The following is a 16,255-nucleotide window of genomic DNA, read 5'->3' on the forward strand; positions in this document are numbered from 1 at the left end:
GCTAGCTGGGTTCACGGATTCCTTTTGCCATTGTTTTTGCGGAACGCGTTTTCAAATTTTCGTTGTGTGTTGGACATCCCCGAAACCCTGTTTAATTTATATATTAGTTGTGGCACTTGCGACAAGTTTATTATTTACTTAATAAATAAGTTTAGCTTAGAATTAATTCTAGAGTCCAATATCTAGCCCAGAGCTGTTTTAAAATTATAATGCCAAGATTTTTGTGTCATTAAATACCTTAATATATGAGGGGTAATATGGGGTTTTTATTGTAGTTGACAAAATCTTTCGGAAAACAACTCGCACGAGTTTCAAAATTTATATTTTCTAGTATTGCAAGACATTATATTGAAGCCATGGCGCGTCCTTTAGGTATGTGGTTTTAGCTAATCCCTACGAACTGTCGCTGATAATCTGATTTTTGAGTAGGTCCTGGTCCTGGAGCTTACGCGTTGCCGACAACCGTCGGGTACGAGAAACACGACACCCGTAAACAGCGAATGCCGCAGTATTCGTTTGGGACTCGCACAAACGTTAGTGGTTCCGGTGCTGGACCAGGACCAGGCGCCTATCTGGTGGATAAACTAACCCGTTATGGAAAAGGAGGTGGCTTACAGTACACAATTGCCCCCCTCACCAAAATATTAGATAAAAGGGTTGGTCCTGGCCCTGGCGCACACGATGTGCACATTTTCACTGGAGTCACTGCGCCAGCATACTCAATGGCACCCCGGAATAAATATGCTTTCGAAAAATATGGTCCCGGTCCAAGTGCTTATAAGTATGAGGTGAAGTCCATAAAGACCGCCGCCCCAGCGTATAGCATGTAAGTACTATCAGAGTTATACGACCTAATTGAAGCTCTTAATTGCTACGAAATTATTTTAAGGGGTATTCAAACAAAAACGAGTAAGAAGGCCGATTCACCTGGTCCGGCGGCTTATGGAGCGGGCGATCTGAATATCAGATTGGTTCGAGCGCCTGAGTACTCCATGAGTCCATTGCATAATATCCGTAAAGATAGCGTAGGCCCCGGTCCCAATTATTACAATTTGATGTATCATCGTCCTGGTCGATCTGGAAATGCCTATTCCTTCGGAGTGCGTCATTCGCCCTATGCGCCACCAATGGTTGTTAAATGTGACAATATGTAACCTATCATTTGCAATATTAGAAATATATTTTGTAATTAAAATCAGTACCCAGCAATCTAGTACTTCTTACATAAACAAGATTGGGAAAGGGTTAGATAACTTTGCTACTTTTAAATCATCTCTATATTTTGTATATATTACAAAAATCCGAATTTTTGGATTTCGTAGATGGCTTGTAAAAACTACATACAGTTAACAAAAAAAAAAGAAGAATATCAAACATCATATACATACGTTCTTTTTATTCCTTTATTAAAACAAAGCAAGCCCCCCATAAAAAATAATTTGCATTTAATATAATAATCATAATACTTTTATTTTACTTTACGTATACACTGTATGAAAAATTTTTGTGAACGCAAGCGAAATTTTTGAAAACATCTCATTTTAAATACTTATATTTGCACAAGTGCACGTGTTTAAAACAAAAACAGTAAGTACAAAATCATTTATAAGTTATTTTAAAATTGTAGAGTTTACGGTTAACTTTTTGCGCCAATATGAACATATTTTGCAAAATTGCAGCAGTACTCATATTGTTGCTGATGTGCATCAGCTTAGTGTTTCTTGTTATCTTAATACTTGATAATTCATTTGGCCTCAGCGGAAAAAGAATAAAATAAAGTGGGTAAATAACAATTTTTATTATAAAAAATTTTAAAAACTAGCAAATTTTCTTCAAATTATGTGATTTTTTTTCGACAATATGGATACAAATTAACAATTTTATATAATACAATACAAGTTTTTTAATAATTTCTAAATATAAAAGATATATTCATTTTAAAATAATTATTAAAGTATACTTTTAACAATGTAGAAGAGAAACCAAAAGTGCTTTTGAATTTCAAAAATAAAAATTACTTCGCACTTAACATGCTGCTTAAAATTACGCGCCATTCATAAAGTGTTACCAAGCGCCAATAAACGGGCTTTATGAATTTTGGTATTTTGTATCTTTGATATATTTTTTTTAATTGGTTCTTGTGGTCACACTCCGACACAGGTGTTAGCTAAAACAGCTTTAAGAAAGCTTTATTTAAGAAAAAGTCTGAAATCAGCTCTGTTGTTTTTAGTTTTTAGAATAGGCTGGCAAAATTGTAATAAAGTTCAAGTAAAACAGTTTAGTTTGTTGAGAATAACGTCAATGTAGAATAACAAATAAGTGTGTAAAGTCCCTGAGAATAGCGCCGAATGTAAATAAATATTAATTCTTTGGAGTAAGTAAGAGCTATATAAATAAATAGGCAGAGCAATTTGTTACCGACAAGCGGCACATGGTAAATAAAGAAATGCAGCTTGTAAAACAAAAAATCAAAAATGAATAGTGTCGAAACATAACACACTAAGTTGAAAAGCACATAATTAATTCGGATTCTGCAATTTTGTATTTGTCCACATGCAGTTCACAATTGGTAATATGCTGAGTCAAGTCGCGGGTGCTGCCAAGAACGGCGGCACCCCATCGGAGGCTGTGGCTTCTCCACCGCCACCTCCGCCCTCTTCTCCTCCGGCTCCACCGCCACCAACAGAGTTGGCAGAGGCCGCTGCAGCAACGTCACCACAACCTCCACCGCCATCAACCGCTGAAGTGCGGCAACACAGTAATCGCAAGGCGACCAGTGGAACAACGTCCGCGAAGAACTCGACAAATCGGGAGTTTCAATTCTTCTTCGAGGATGAAGTGTTTCATATCGATCGTAAAGGCCGGGTTTGTTTTGGTATTGTCACTGGAACTGCCGAATCCTATTCGTCCGATGATGAAGAGGAGGAGGTGAACGATGTGCTAGGCAAGGGTGAGGTTCGAGTTGCCTTTTATCCGGAGGGCAAGGAGACTGTGCGAACGGAAAAATCGGTGAGTGGGTTGAGGTTATGTAATGCTCTCACTGCTTAGCTTTACATGCATACATTCTTATACATTGACACATACTTATGTGCGTATGTGTGTGTGTAAATAACAGTAAGAAACTGTTATTTATGTTTTGACAACTGTTTTGCGTTTTCGGCAGTTTGCCTTGACACGTGTTATTTGCTTTCGTTGTCTTCTTAACTATGTGTGTATGTGTTTGTGCGTATGCGTGTTCTACTCCAACTTCAATTCTAACAGCTCAACAACTAAATTTCCCCAGATTGGCCTCGCCGACCGCACCCTAATGCCTGGTGACGTCGTGCGACGCCGTTTGCCTGGCGAGAAACATTTGTCTGGCCAGGCGGGTTATGTGCGTGATGTGAACGTCCATGCAGATGTCAAGGTACTGGGCACCAAGTATATCATTCGCAACGTGCCCTCGGAGCGACTGCGTCCCATTTCTGAATGGTCGCGCGATGTATCCGTTTGTCTGGGCAATTGGATTGGCTACACTGTCGGCGTGGATGAGTCTGTCGTACTGAGGTGAGTAAGCAACCGCAACAAACGATGACCCAACTGTTGTACTAATTTCCAATTCTCGTTAATATTCATCATAGGTCCAGTTATGGGGCACTGCTTGAAATCACCTCAACGGACTTCCACAAATTCAAGGATGCGTATGGAACGTGTGAGCGTGAAGTGTTCAGTCCCAGCGTGTATTATCCCAATAATGTGGTGATTGGACGACTGCCCCCTTTGGATCGTGTGACCAATTTAACGCCCGATTTGCCTTTGCCTACCAACTATAAACGGCGCTCATTGGTTCGTAGATAGTTCCCAATTCGTTTTAGGATCTAGCCTTGAAAACATTCCATTTGTATTGCAGTACACTGTGGAGTCTGTGAAGACGACGGGTATTAATGTAGCCTGGACTTTTAAGGCTACACCACACTGTGAGAACGGCCAAGATTTGGATCCTATGAAGCAGCCGAAAAGCTGTATTACTGGTGCAGACTTGGCCAAAGTGAAACGTCTTAACATCTATGAATCCTATCTCCTGCAAATTCACGATCGATTCTACCTCAAATATTCACAATGTGATAAGCTCGTTAAATGCACTCTTTGGGAGCAAGAGCAAGGTATGATTTACAAAACCTTACAATTGTAACATATTTTTAAATATGTGTTTGGTATCTTAGCTAAATTGTTCCAGTCCATCTATCAGCGTCAGAAGGCTGAGGAAAATAAACAATACGAGCAAAGTGACCAGGTAAAGCGTGATTCTGCTTCTGTTCCTGGTGTTGGTCATGAGGTATTGCCTTCGCCCTCTGCCGCATCCAGCTCTCGCACTTCTCACATGAATAAAGCCCGGCGGCTGAGTGGTAAACCAAGTAACCAACGACTCAATCGATCACTGGGCGATAACGAAATTAGTAATACGCCGCCTAAGCTCAGTACAATAACTAACTCCGCTGGAAAGAAGACAAAAACGAATACGGATGAGATTTGGGAGACCGACGAGGAACAACCACAAGCAACAACAGATTCAACTGATGTCGCGGATGCCATTTCGGATTCCGAAGTCGCTCCTCTCCAAGCCCGTATTGTGACACGAACTTTTAAGCGTCGACCCAGCAAAAAGAAATCGCGACCAAGTAAAAAAATAACGTTGCATAGAAAAGAAACGGATCCCAAGGATGGCGATGAGATCGTAGTGGAAACTTTGGTTGTGTACAGCTCACTGACGGTTGTGTGGCAGGATGGATCGGTGGAGACGGGTATACCATCGACCGAGCTGTATCCCATACACCATTTGGACAATCATGAGTTCTTTCCTGGTGACTTTGTCAGCAAAGCGAATGACTACAGCCCCTCCCAGATTGATTATGGTGTTATACAGTCCGTGGATCATGATGAGCGTATTGCCAAAGTTAAATGGTTTAACATATATGGCAACCTGGATAATCCCGTGTAAGTTGCCCAAAATTTCTAAATACTTCTGTGTGAAATTATCGAAAGTTCCACTTTTGTAGACCATCATGCAAGGAAGTGGAAGAGCTTAGCGTATATGATTTAAAAGATCATGCCGACTATCAATATCGACCGGGCACCATGGTCATAAGAGTGTCAAATTTTACTGGCGAAGATCTTAATTCGACTGCTGGCCAAGTGATTGATAACTTTCCAGATGGTCGTGTACGTGTTTGGTGGGCCAAAGGTCATATAACCATGTGTTATCCGCAAGATCTTTTCGAGATTCACCAAAGCGATACGCAGGATGCATATGACTCAGATGACTCTGATAATTCCTGGGAAACACAGTCGGAAAATAGCCACACAAACGACCCCAGTCACACGATTAAAGCGGAGGAGTATATTATAAAGGGAATGGATCGCGCAAAAGAGGCTATCGAGCGTCTGGAGAAGATATTTCAAGTGCTACCAGCTGCACGTAAGCCGGTTATACTCAATGATCTGTTGGCCGTGTATAAAAACTGTCGGCAGTTGGACCAGTACCTTAAATCGGATTTCTTTCACGAAGATTACTTTTGTGGAATTCTAGCGCATAAGCCAAAGCGTGATTATGAATCTTCAACAGAGACTTCGCCCCAAACTGTTCCATCTGCTCTTCCGGAAATTGCTCAAACCAACGAGTGCGCCATGGACGTAAACACGACAGTGCAAATAGAGCCCCCACTGTCTGGGCAAGCAACGACAACATCTACGCCTAATAAACGAAAGTCTTCGACTCTAATCGATGAAGTTCAATGCAAGAAAAACAGCAGTAGCGAGAGGATCAATGTTGAGGATACGGCAGAGCAGGCGATGTTGCTCGCCAACGTTGATCTGACCGAAAGTGAGGCACAATTGACCTACTCCGAGGTGATTTCCAAGTACCGCGCCGAATACAATGAGATGATGGGCACTGCACGCACCAACATACGCAAAGCACTCAAAAAGTGCCTTTGCGTAACAGTAAGCATAATTTTGTATATTTTTACAAATATCTTATTAAGCTGACTCTTTTATTCAGGATGATTCGGGTGTTCATTCACGTGGCGAGAACAGCTCAAGTGATGTAACTTCGGCTGATTGCAAGGATTGCACGGAAGATAATGGTAATAACCAAAGTTTAACATCGTCTTCCGAAACGAGTATTGAGTTGATTGCGAATCGCGATGCCGACGTCTGTGAGGTATTTTGTTTCCTAATAAAAGAGCAAATGATCAAATGCCAAGATGCGATGGCCGAGAAATTCATGAAACGAGACTACATACACCTTGAAGAACAGCAGATTACAGATGTAGATGATGCTGAGGAGTATTTGGAGCGGGATTCACAAGCAGATAACAACGATGATGATCAGGTTATGGAGCAGTCATTGAATCTGAATGCACTCTCTGAATCGCTGCCACCGTTGGAATGCCCGTCGGCCTGCTCATCGCCTTCTCAAGTGCAGGCCATGCTTTCAACAAGCAATAACTGTTTCGAGGTGGTACCCAATGCACCGATAGCTCATCATTTCATTGGAAATTTGATAATGCCCAATAATAAGGCGCAGTATCAGCGCGCCGTTCAGCGGGAGTATGCTATGTTACACGCATCCCTACCTCCAGGTGTGGTTGTGCGTGCTTATGAGGATCGTATGGATCTCATATCCGTAATGATGGTTGGCCCCAAGCGCACTCCATATGAGAATGCTCTGTTTTTCTTCGACTTTCAATTGGGAAGCGATTATCCGAAGAGTCCTCCCACCTGTCATTACATAAGCTATTGCACTGAACGTTTGAATCCGAATTTGTACGAGGAAGGCAAGGTTTGCGTCTCATTGCTAGGCACATGGTCAGGACGCGATACTGAGGTATGGACGCCACAAAGCACAATGCTCCAAGTGTTGGTCTCCATACAGGGACTCATACTGGTAGATGAGCCCTACTATAATGAAGCCGGCTACGAGAAGCAACGTGGTAAGTGCTGAAATAAAATGATTTCAAAAAACACAAAATTAAACGGTATTACATACAGGCACTCAATTGGGAAATGAGAACTCGCGTGTCTACAATGAAATGGCTATTATTAAAATTGTCCATTCAACGATCAAACAACTGCAGAATCCTCCATTCATATTTCGCAAGGAATTGATTGAGCACTACAAAAAGTTTGGCGCAGACTTGCATGGACGTATGCGATCTTGGTCCGAGTACTCGGCTGAAGCGCAGCGATTGAAGATAACATCCATAAAAAGTTAGTTGGACGAGCTTGCATATTGTGCTGTACCTTTTAATTCAAATAATTATATTTTTGTAGATATGCCCGCGGATTATAAAACGCTATACGAATTGCCGGAATTTCCACTACTGCCATGCAGTCGCGGTTTCTGCATTGCAGTCAAAGGTGTTTTGGAGACACTGCAGAAAGAGTTGACTGCACTCCAAAGATCGAAGGATATTGAGCCAGCTGTTGCGGCGGTTGCCACAGCCCCACGTGCTGAACTCGAGGATGTATGATTGATGCTGTGAATATTAGCAACGCTTTGTATCAGCTTTGCCTTTGTTGTGGTGCCTATGAAAAACACAAGACTATCGCCGCCTAACTCTCGAAACTGAGCCTTAAGCAGGGCCAACATACTTCATTTATAATATATTTAAGAAGTGCTCTCAGCTCGAATAGTATCATATAATTACGAAAATAGTCAGCTATATCAGCTACATATATCGAATCAAAAACGATCATTTGCTTAAATTATTCGATTGTTCTTTATAACCATATTTATTTATTATATTTATATATTAGTCAAGCTCGTGCGCATTACCTATCAAATGTTGAATGTCCGTACTTTAGAAATGACATATTTAACATTTCTTTGTGTAAATAATCACCTTTCCGCCAAAAATAGTGTATGTGAATTTTGTTTATATCTATTATATATATATTGTTTATGTTGGCGAGAGATGTCAAAAAATTTGCGCAATTTTCTGTTACTCATGTATACTAATTTTAATTTATTATTTATGTTGTAATTTATTCGCTAGTATAATTGCGAATGGCCCCATCGCGAGCCACTTTCATCTAGGAGCCTTGCATTCCACTCTTTAAAAATAGTAAAGCAAAATCAGCCATCTGGCCACAGATAACTTTCCCTCTACGAAACTAGTTAATACCAATACCAATATATGAATAATAAATTCTCAAATTTTATTTATTAAATCGTTAATTGGATTATGCCTCCAAATTGTGTATTACCCAGTCAACATAATGTCCAACTCGCGTATAGACACCCGGCCAACCTGGTAGACCGCAGGGTATAGGTCCATATGAAGTGATGCCGGCCACAAAGAAAACTTCCTCTGAGGCCACATTGGTGAGAACCATGAGTGGGCCACCAGAATCACCGCGACAGGTGTCAACATTGTTCTTACCCCCAGCGCATAATTGCGAGCCATTTATATGCATTTGATATGTACGATATTTGTCCTGGCAAGGTTTAAGATTCCACACATCCACGGTAATTTTCAGCTTTATGTTGCTGGGCTTATCATCTTCAGTGGCACCCCAGCCAGCCACGTCCATTGCGTAGTCGACGAAATTGTTGTTTCGAATATCATCCCCAACCGGTAGACAAATGGGCTTCACATAGTCCGTAAATCTTACCAGATCCTTCAGCCGCAACAGAGCAATGTCATGCATTTGATCGATGGCATCAGGAATGTACAAATCATGCAGGATCTTCTTCTCAATTAGGACGTCGATGTGCAAGGGTGCACAGGTTTGTTTCTTGTTCAGTTCGGTTTCACAGTCGGGAGCTGTGCTAGTGTCCCACTCACCCAAACGGACACTGTGTAACTCGAATCCATATTGAACCAATTTGTTGCTGGCCAAGCAGTGGCCAGCTGTTAAGACGTAGCGCGAGTTGATCAATGCTCCACCGCAATTAAAAGTGTACTCATCTTTCTCTATGGTATTGAAATAGGGTTAGCTATATTATCACGGATAAATCTTGCACAAGCTTACGTTTCGTTTTATACTTCAACAAGGCCATCCACGGAAATTCATAAAGCTTTGCCTTAGTGCCTCCAAGGATGCGATTGGCAAACAATATGCCGCATTTACCAATGCTGGGCAGAACGTTGCCGGGCTCTGGCTCATCGCCAGATAGACTATCCCCAGAGGTACCACTGCCAGCACCTGCGTTCGCAGTGCCACGTTTACTGTCAGGGCAACAGACTAGAATCCGCTGCACTAGACCGCTATGGCGTGTGTTGTCCAGGCCACATTGACTGTCGCCCAACAGCTGACGCTGGGCAGCCGTTGGCTTTGTTATATTGAGAATCTCATCGAGGAACGGACAGTCGCGTATGTGAATGCAGAGACCTTTTTCCTTGGTGTCCTTTGCCTCGCAGTTTCCATAGCTGAATTGCGCAGCAGCTGATCAAGTGGCCAGATAAGAAAGATTCAGTAGTTCAATCAATGCGGATGAATACTTTATATAATTACTGCAACCGGTTAAACCGGTTAGAGGGCAAAGAATGCACATCGAGAGTAATAAGGCATCGCAGCCCTTGTTAAATTGTAGCGGCAACTAATCGCAAACTAAGTTTACCCGCAATATTAATAGCTGCCAGCAATCCAATGGAGAGTAGCTGCAGCCTCGATGCCGCCAGCATAGCAATAAAGTTGATAATCGTCTGGAAAACTGCGTGAATTGATCGCCGTGAGGTTTGCGTAGAGACTAAACTCGCTCTCATACTTTACTGCTAGTCGAAGCTGTATTAATCGCTTGCGCTGCCGGATGCTGATCTGAATGTTATCGCCGCAAATGAATCGGTCGTTGTTCGATGCCAGAGGTGATATTGATCAACTGCACATATTTCCTAGATTGTATGTACTCCCCAACGATTCCAAAAAGTTAATAAATATACAAATCTATTTCCATTCTGTGCTTTACTCGGAATAGGTTGCACTTGCAAAATAAGCCAACTTACAATCAACTGATTATAAAAAGCGTCACAATTAATAGTATAACTGTGTTTTGGCATTGCTTAACCGGTTTTACTTTTTTCTTTATGATTATACGAGTGTTTCGTGTATGTGTGTATAACGTTATAAAGTGCACAGATCTAAAAGTATAATCTAAATCTTGTTGCTGTTGTTTGCATAGTTGTAGACTTGCTGGAAACCTTCACCATCATCACCCTCGCCATCGTCGGAATCATCCGAATCGAACGTATTGTCGGGAATATCGTACAAGCGAATAATTGGCTTGTTGGGATCCTTCATGATCAAGTATTTGCCATCCTTCTGCTTCATTACAAGATCAATGATGCAGCGCAGAATGCCCCAGGCGTTGTCCATGCTCAAATTGATCTGTGTGGCAAACTCGTGCGGCTTGAACTGCTGCGTGCCCAAGATGACGTGACGTGAATGATCACGGGGATTAATACGCGATACATAGCCTAGTTTCAGCTGGTCGGATCCAGCCAGCACAGCTTGCACCGTCCACTTGGCCAGCTTGCATGCGTTGTTTCTCAATTCGTTGGCCAAAACAGCACCGCGTTGAGTGTCCAGCTTTTGACGCCATTCAACACCATTCGCCAGCTTTGAATCCCATTCGTTCAATGCCTTGATGGACAGGAATTGAGGCTCACCACTGGGTGTCTGCAGAACACCATCGTGTTCACACCTCGCCACCAGAACCTACAATAAATTCATTTTGGCCGGTTAACAAAAATGTATAAAATATTATAATCCTATACTCACAATATCGCTGCCCAGCTCCCATTTCTTGTAACGATATCCAACGCTAGCCACCTGTATGTCCTCATCCTCGCTGATGAACGGGTTGGTTTCTTCAAACTTATACTTGGCCTCCTGCTCACCAGTCTTCAGCACTTGTTGACTGAAGTTGTGGTTGATGAAGGTGGCTTCAATGGCCAGATTACGGGGCGAATTGCACGAGCTGTCATCGTCAGTGGGTGGCTCAACGCTTGTTTCGTTCACAGTCAACAAATCGAATTCAGTATGATCGCGCTTGTCCATGAAAATCTTATCGCCTGCAAATTAAATTAGTAATTAATACAAATTCATAGTCATTTTATAATTGAACTATTAGTAACTCTTTACAAATAAATAATATTTGAAAAGTAATTACCCAAGTTGTTTTAAATTGAATGCCTTACCAACTTTTTCGATAACAATGTCCCAGGAGTAGTTCGAACGTGTCGAGCACATAATCGTAGCCAAAATAGCGTCAGTGGCAAACACATTACCCACCGTCTTGGACAGACGACGAATGACGGGATCATCGGTGGTGGTTACGGTATGCACAATGCGGTCAATCTTCTGCAGCGGCTTCTCGTTCTTCACGTTAATGCGATCGTATGTCTTGTCATAGTACTCCAAGGTGCCGCAAGTGGTAATATCTTCGCCCTCCTTGATATTCGGCAACGACAGCTTGATAAGACGGGGAAAGTCCATCTCCTCAATGGAAGCCCAGTCGGCACGCACTGCGACCGAGGACTCGCGCATCTTGGGCGGTGGTCCACGGTTGCCAAAACGCTTGCCAACACCACGACGTGGATCGCGTGCCTTTACATTCTTGCTGCTCAGCGTAGTCATGCCATGGCCATGGGTATTGAGGCCACCGCGGGCATTGCGACCACGTCCCGAACGCGAGTTGCGCATGTTGCGGAAGCGACCGCGTTGATGAGGCGGCTTCTGGACGCGAGCCGTGTCCACAAGATGGAACGTAGTCTCGTCTTCTTCGTGGTAGTAGGCATATTGATTTCCAGTACCAAAGGTAGACGCATACTTGTCTGCAATACAAAATACACAATATTTAGTTTCCATTATGACTGCCACGAAACACACAAACAAATTGCACATATACGACATAACCTCACTTTGGGCATTTGTGACAAATAAATTAGTGTGTATAACTTACTTTGATACTTCTTATCATTGTTGGAGGTGCTAGTCCAGTCACAGATCTTGCCCAGGCGATCGTTCTTGCTAAACGGCTGGTATGGCACATCCTTAAACGTGTCCGGCAACTCGCATGGTCCCCAGCCCTTTTCGTTGAACTGCACGGTCGGTTTCTCGAACGTCGGAAACTGCGCCGCGGTATTAATAGTTTCGCTCATCTCACACTTGTAAGTAGTTGTACTTGATTTAATTGATAATTGCAACAAGAAATGCCACTATTCAATGTATTTTTATTATGCCAGCTTTGAAAAAAAAATTGTGTGATGAACTTGCGAATACGTCGTGCAAAGGAGAGAGGTGGCGCGATAACTCTTAGAGATGTCCGATTTTGTGCAAGCATCACTGATAACTATTTTGAATAGTGTTGCCACCTTACGCTATATTTTGGCGCAATTTTAAATGTTAATGTAATAGCCTCTTTCCACCTCACTCAGTTTTTCTACGTTTTTTAAAGTCCCGTTTCGGGGTTTCCATCTGCACGAACCGAAAAATATGGGCAACGGTAAATTTCTCAATATGGCCGCTCTGAAATATCAGCTGTTCAAATGTAAACACGAGTTGGCGAACAATTCAAAAAACAGCACGCGCATTTGAAAATGGAAAATTTTATTAAATTGCAGAATTTTTATGAGGATTTTAACGAAGTGGAGTTAAAATTAGCGAAGTATAGAGTATAGGCCATTGCTGGCAGCAATGTAATATTTACATAAACACATTTACTTTTTAGCAATGGCATGGGTGTTTTTAGGAGCGCGATGTTCCTGGAAACAACGAATCATTTTTTGAAGATAATTTTCGAATTAATAGGGAGGAGTTTGGCATCCTTGTGGAGCGCCTTTGTGGATTGGCCAAAAAAGGCACTACATTTCTCCTCCCATAACTCGAACAACATAGCCTTGTGGATGCCACTCCACGATATTGACGGCTTTCGAGTTTTTTGGCTCATCTAAAATATAAAAAATTTTCTTTAAAAAGCAAAATAAAATTTTTATTTTTCTATTTTCATACCTTGGCGCACTTTAATGTCAGCTGTTTTGTTAGTGGTGAGCTCTTTTTCGTTGTCATATCGATCAAAATATCGCATAATTACCCAAAAAGTGCGTTCGCTATTTCTACGTAGCTCGCGAACGTAGAAAAACCGACTTTTTTTCTTATGGGTTTTTACATGGGGCGAACGTAACATTCGGCCTGAACGTGAAAAAACCAAAGAAAACCAAAGAAAACCGTGCGGTGGAAAGAGGCTATAATGTAAATTAATTCCAATTTATGTTTTATTAAGGCCGTATAAGAATTTTTGAGGAATGGTTTTTAAATTGCATTATTACAATTATATGTAATGGAAACAAATGCGACAACCGTATTTAAAGTATCGAAAATATAAACAAAGAATTACTAACGATATAAATATCGATGTGCAGAATCTTTTTATAGGAAACCAGGGCTACTTTTCAATCAGCTGTTAGCGGTAAAAGGGAGAAGCATAATTGCAAATATAAACAACAAAGCATTAAATTAATTTATCTGCAGAGCTTGGTTTAAATTACTTGATAATGATAGAAATTTGTGATGACTATGACCACAAGGACTTTGTGGAATATATTTTAGAAAATGTCCTTATGCCTGACGACGGCAGCGAGGAGTTCAAGCGCTTGAAAGACGATTACAATTCTCAAATAACATCGACTTGCACTTGTGTCATTAAAAATTGCAATAACAACATTGATTGCTGCCATGGAGGATATTTTAAGTACCATCCAGTAAATAAGGAATTAGTTTTAGTCAACAACGAAGATAAAAGTTTACCTTCCGTAACAGAATGCAACGATTTTTGTAAATGTGATTTGCAACATTGCAATAATCGACTTGTGCAGTTTGGACCACGAAAGAAATTGGAAATATTTCATTCACCTCAATATAAATCAATGGGAGTCCGCACCTTGATTGATATTCCATGCGGTGCTTTCATTTGCGAATATGCTGGTGAATTATTAACTCTAGCAGAGGCTAAACGCCGTCTTGACTTTGTTGATAACTGTGATAAGATGAATTTTATATTATGTCTGCATGAGTTCACAAAATCAAAAGATAACACAGATTATCAGGCATCTCAGGTGACTATCGTGGACCCCACTTGTCGGGGAAATATTGGTCGATATCTTAACCACAGCTGCCTGCCAAATTGTGAAATCTTCGCTGTGCGAATCAATTGCCCAATACCTAAAATAGGTAAGTAGCTAATTGAAAAAAAAAACAAGATTTTAAATAATTTTCCCCTTGCGTTGCAGGCATATTTGCCAAAAGAAATATTTATGCGAACGAAGAGCTATGTTTCCACTATGGAGGAGAAATCCTTAGTCCTGATTTAACTAATGGGAAACCCTGTCTCTGCTCTGCACCGAATTGTGTCGGTGTTTTACCAAATACTAGAATTTAAATGTAAGTGTTTCATAGACAAAATGCAAAATATTACATAATTATTTTATTATCACGTTTTACAAGGGTGGCAATTTGGTTAATATCCATTTCTCGATGTCAAGAAGTGACTTTCTTCTAAGCACATGCAATGTATCCTCTAAGGGAGTAAAAGTGCCTGATACGCCCAATTTGGCTAAAGATTCTGACGTCTCTCTTCCCCATTCAGGCGGAACTAAAGTGTCATTCTGGCCATGAAACATTCGCAGCTCAGGCAGTGTTTCCTTAGTAAATTTACGATTTCTCAACGATTCAAAGACAACAGAATTACGATACAGAAATGAGGAATGCGTAAAAACACCTGCCAGACCCTCAGTCAAGTGGTAACCGGTATGCAAAGCCAACGCTCCTCCCATTGAGAAACCACCAACAATTATACGATTCAAGGGTATGCCATGGGTCACTTCATATTGGATAAGTTGCTGCGCAACCGCGTATCCCTTCGTCATGTTCTGTTTACCTATGGGATCCGCTATATCGACTGCATTGCGATCAAACCACACTTTCGATAGTTGTCCCTTCAATGGGGTATATTCTTGTAATGGAGCCGTTGGATAAACAACATTGATGTGCGCAAAATTAAAATCACGTCCAAGCAAATAACGCACTCTGTCTATTAAAATTTGACCTGTTTCTCCAGAACCATGGAAAAATATGAGAGAAGCACTGTGTTTACGTATTGCAGACGATGCCATTTCTTCAGCTTAAACAATTATGCAAGGTAACTTTCAGCAAAACAAACAAAACAAAGTGTTACCAGATGAACAAAGCCCTTATTTCATAAAAATATGGAAAAATACTACTTTATCATGCTGAAAATTATGAGGAATCCCCTTTATCTAAATGAACTGCGAAGTGAAAGTAATTTCTCCTTCAAATACAAATAAAAACGAAACAAATCCTAAATGAAGAAATAGAATAAAGATTTGATAGTTTCGATTTTTGAAACACGAAATTAAAGTTTATTTTGCTGATCGTTTAGCGTTGGTGGGAGTTTTTTCAGAATCCATTCCTCCAAACTAAGAACTGATTTATTCTTCAATTCATGCAGCGTGTTCTTCAATGGAGTGAATGTACCAGAGACGCCCAATTTATTTAATGATTCCCACGTCTCCTGTCCCCAATCCAAGGGAACGAGAGTGTCACGCTCACCATGAAACATAAACAGATCCGGTAGCTTATCGTTTACTCGATTGGCCAGTGATTCATAGACCACCGATTGTCGATTGAGGAATGATGAATGGGCAAAGACGCCGGCTAAATCAGTATTCAAGTGGTAGCCAGTGTGAAGAGCTAAGGCTCCGCCCATTGAGAAGCCGCCAACAATTATCCGATTCAACGGAATGCCATAGTCCACTTCATTTTGGATTAGTTTCTGCACAATATTATAGCTCTCTGCCATACTCTTTCGACTTTCTTGGGCAGCTATGTTTACAGATCGTCGATCAAACCAAACGGTTGACAACTGTCCATTTAGAGGAGTGTACTTTTGTAGCGGAGCTGTTGGGTAAATAATTTTTATGTGCGCAAAGTCCAAATCGCGACCTAGTAAAAAGCGAACCCACTCCTGCAGATTCGGGCCTGTATCGCCGGATCCATGAAAGAATATCACAGACGCACTATATTTTCTAACCGTTGACGTTGCCATTAGGAAGAATATCACAATTATATTTACAAGAAATGCAAGAAATGTTATGCAAATTGATGATGATAATCGCAACAATGGAGCATGCGGTATGTGTGACCAAACTTATTTCATTCGAAACGTATACAAATTGCCAAACATTTCACTTAACTT

The 16,255-nt window shown here is 41.2% G+C and overlaps 7 protein-coding genes across 9 annotated transcripts; 3 read left to right on the forward strand and 4 right to left on the reverse strand.

Annotated features, from left to right (window-relative positions):
• The first annotated feature begins 227 nt into the window (after nucleotides 1–227).
• Nucleotides 228–1,201, forward strand: LOC117575635 (outer dense fiber protein 3B-like). Its single transcript, XM_034259915.2, has 3 exons — nucleotides 228–372; nucleotides 430–826; nucleotides 890–1,201. Exons 1-3 carry the CDS (start codon nucleotides 357–359, stop codon nucleotides 1,152–1,154), a joined length of 678 nt encoding a protein of 225 aa, XP_034115806.1. The 5' UTR covers nucleotides 228–356; the 3' UTR covers nucleotides 1,155–1,201.
• A 232-nt stretch (nucleotides 1,202–1,433) lies between these two features.
• Nucleotides 1,434–7,904, forward strand: LOC117576607 ((E3-independent) E2 ubiquitin-conjugating enzyme). Of its 3 annotated transcripts, none has more exons than XM_034261508.2 (10): nucleotides 1,434–1,587; nucleotides 2,560–3,009; nucleotides 3,284–3,546; nucleotides 3,621–3,825; nucleotides 3,890–4,142; nucleotides 4,203–4,974; nucleotides 5,037–5,979; nucleotides 6,038–6,971; nucleotides 7,030–7,248; nucleotides 7,312–7,904. In XM_034261508.2, the coding sequence occupies exons 2-10, from the start codon at nucleotides 2,575–2,577 to the stop codon at nucleotides 7,509–7,511; spliced, it is 4,224 nt and encodes a 1,407-aa protein (XP_034117399.1). In that variant the 5' UTR covers nucleotides 1,434–1,587; nucleotides 2,560–2,574; the 3' UTR covers nucleotides 7,512–7,904. The 3 variants fall into 3 exon arrangements, with proteins under 3 accessions (XP_034117399.1, XP_034117397.1, XP_034117398.1); XM_034261506.2 differs by lacking the exon at nucleotides 1,434–1,587 and adding an exon at nucleotides 2,202–2,434; XM_034261507.2 differs by lacking the exon at nucleotides 1,434–1,587 and adding an exon at nucleotides 2,202–2,374.
• Nucleotides 7,905–8,176: 272 nt separating this feature from the next.
• Nucleotides 8,177–9,746, reverse strand: LOC117576608 (spaetzle-processing enzyme-like). Its single transcript, XM_034261509.2, has 3 exons — nucleotides 9,605–9,746; nucleotides 9,016–9,429; nucleotides 8,177–8,957 (listed from the first exon to the last, which is right to left on the reverse strand). The coding sequence occupies exons 1-3, from the start codon at nucleotides 9,666–9,668 to the stop codon at nucleotides 8,224–8,226; spliced, it is 1,212 nt and encodes a 403-aa protein (XP_034117400.2). The 5' UTR covers nucleotides 9,669–9,746; the 3' UTR covers nucleotides 8,177–8,223.
• A 184-nt stretch (nucleotides 9,747–9,930) lies between these two features.
• Nucleotides 9,931–12,287, reverse strand: LOC117576609 (eukaryotic translation initiation factor 3 subunit D-1). Its single transcript, XM_052008122.1, has 4 exons — nucleotides 11,945–12,287; nucleotides 11,181–11,816; nucleotides 10,762–11,054; nucleotides 9,931–10,698 (listed from the first exon to the last, which is right to left on the reverse strand). The coding sequence occupies exons 1-4, from the start codon at nucleotides 12,141–12,143 to the stop codon at nucleotides 10,135–10,137; spliced, it is 1,692 nt and encodes a 563-aa protein (XP_051864082.1). The 5' UTR covers nucleotides 12,144–12,287; the 3' UTR covers nucleotides 9,931–10,134.
• A 1,157-nt stretch (nucleotides 12,288–13,444) lies between these two features.
• LOC117575677 (probable histone-lysine N-methyltransferase set-23) lies at nucleotides 13,445–14,566 on the forward strand. Its single transcript, XM_034259965.2, has 3 exons — nucleotides 13,445–14,211; nucleotides 14,271–14,421; nucleotides 14,486–14,566. The coding sequence occupies exons 1-2, from the start codon at nucleotides 13,536–13,538 to the stop codon at nucleotides 14,417–14,419; spliced, it is 825 nt and encodes a 274-aa protein (XP_034115856.1). The 5' UTR covers nucleotides 13,445–13,535; the 3' UTR covers nucleotides 14,420–14,421; nucleotides 14,486–14,566.
• On the reverse strand, nucleotides 14,408–15,152 carry LOC117575679 (lysophospholipase-like protein 1). The gene has a single exon (XM_034259967.2). The coding sequence runs from the start codon at nucleotides 15,150–15,152 to the stop codon at nucleotides 14,478–14,480; it is 675 nt and encodes a 224-aa protein (XP_034115858.1). The 3' UTR covers nucleotides 14,408–14,477.
• A 241-nt stretch (nucleotides 15,153–15,393) lies between these two features.
• On the reverse strand, nucleotides 15,394–16,206 carry LOC117575678 (lysophospholipase-like protein 1). The gene has a single exon (XM_034259966.2). It carries the CDS (start codon nucleotides 16,103–16,105, stop codon nucleotides 15,413–15,415), a length of 693 nt encoding a protein of 230 aa, XP_034115857.1. The 5' UTR covers nucleotides 16,106–16,206; the 3' UTR covers nucleotides 15,394–15,412.
• Between the last annotated feature and the right edge of the window lie 49 nt (nucleotides 16,207–16,255).

This window comes from Drosophila albomicans, chromosome 2R (assembly GCF_009650485.2).
Source record: "Drosophila albomicans strain 15112-1751.03 chromosome 2R, ASM965048v2, whole genome shotgun sequence".
In the NCBI taxonomy this organism is placed as follows: domain Eukaryota; kingdom Metazoa; phylum Arthropoda; class Insecta; order Diptera; family Drosophilidae; genus Drosophila; species Drosophila albomicans.

What these genes read in the sequence shown, in the direction of transcription:
- LOC117575635 (XM_034259915.2), top strand. An exon ending in GCCGCCCCAGCGTATAGCAT is followed by an intron (nt 827 to 889) that starts GTAAGTACTATC and finishes AATTATTTTAAG; the next exon opens with GGGTATTCAAACAAAAACGA.
- LOC117576607 (XM_034261506.2), top strand. An exon ending in GATGAGTCTGTCGTACTGAG is followed by an intron (nt 3,547 to 3,620) that starts GTGAGTAAGCAA and finishes TATTCATCATAG; the next exon opens with GTCCAGTTATGGGGCACTGC. An exon ending in CGGCTACGAGAAGCAACGTG is followed by an intron (nt 6,972 to 7,029) that starts GTAAGTGCTGAA and finishes TATTACATACAG; the next exon opens with GCACTCAATTGGGAAATGAG.
- LOC117576608 (XM_034261509.2), bottom strand. Translation starts at nt 9,668, where the DNA reads ATGCTGGCGGCATCGAGGCTGCAGCTACTCTCCATTGGATTGCTGGCA. An exon ending in GGCAGCTATTAATATTGCGG is followed by an intron (nt 9,430 to 9,604) that starts GTAAACTTAGTT and finishes CCACTTGATCAG; the next exon opens with CTGCTGCGCAATTCAGCTAT. An exon ending in GTTGAAGTATAAAACGAAAC is followed by an intron (nt 8,958 to 9,015) that starts GTAAGCTTGTGC and finishes TCAATACCATAG; the next exon opens with AGAAAGATGAGTACACTTTT.
- LOC117576609 (XM_052008122.1), bottom strand. Translation starts at nt 12,143, where the DNA reads ATGAGCGAAACTATTAATACCGCGGCGCAGTTTCCGACGTTCGAGAAA. An exon ending in CAATGATAAGAAGTATCAAA is followed by an intron (nt 11,817 to 11,944) that starts GTAAGTTATACA and finishes TTTGTATTGCAG; the next exon opens with ACAAGTATGCGTCTACCTTT. An exon ending in CATTGTTATCGAAAAAGTTG is followed by an intron (nt 11,055 to 11,180) that starts GTAAGGCATTCA and finishes TTTAATTTGCAG; the next exon opens with GCGATAAGATTTTCATGGAC.
- LOC117575677 (XM_034259965.2), top strand. Translation starts at nt 13,536, where the DNA reads ATGATAGAAATTTGTGATGACTATGACCACAAGGACTTTGTGGAATAT. An exon ending in TTGCCCAATACCTAAAATAG is followed by an intron (nt 14,212 to 14,270) that starts GTAAGTAGCTAA and finishes CTTGCGTTGCAG; the next exon opens with GCATATTTGCCAAAAGAAAT.
- LOC117575679 (XM_034259967.2), bottom strand. Translation starts at nt 15,152, where the DNA reads ATGGCATCGTCTGCAATACGTAAACACAGTGCTTCTCTCATATTTTTC.
- LOC117575678 (XM_034259966.2), bottom strand. Translation starts at nt 16,105, where the DNA reads ATGGCAACGTCAACGGTTAGAAAATATAGTGCGTCTGTGATATTCTTT.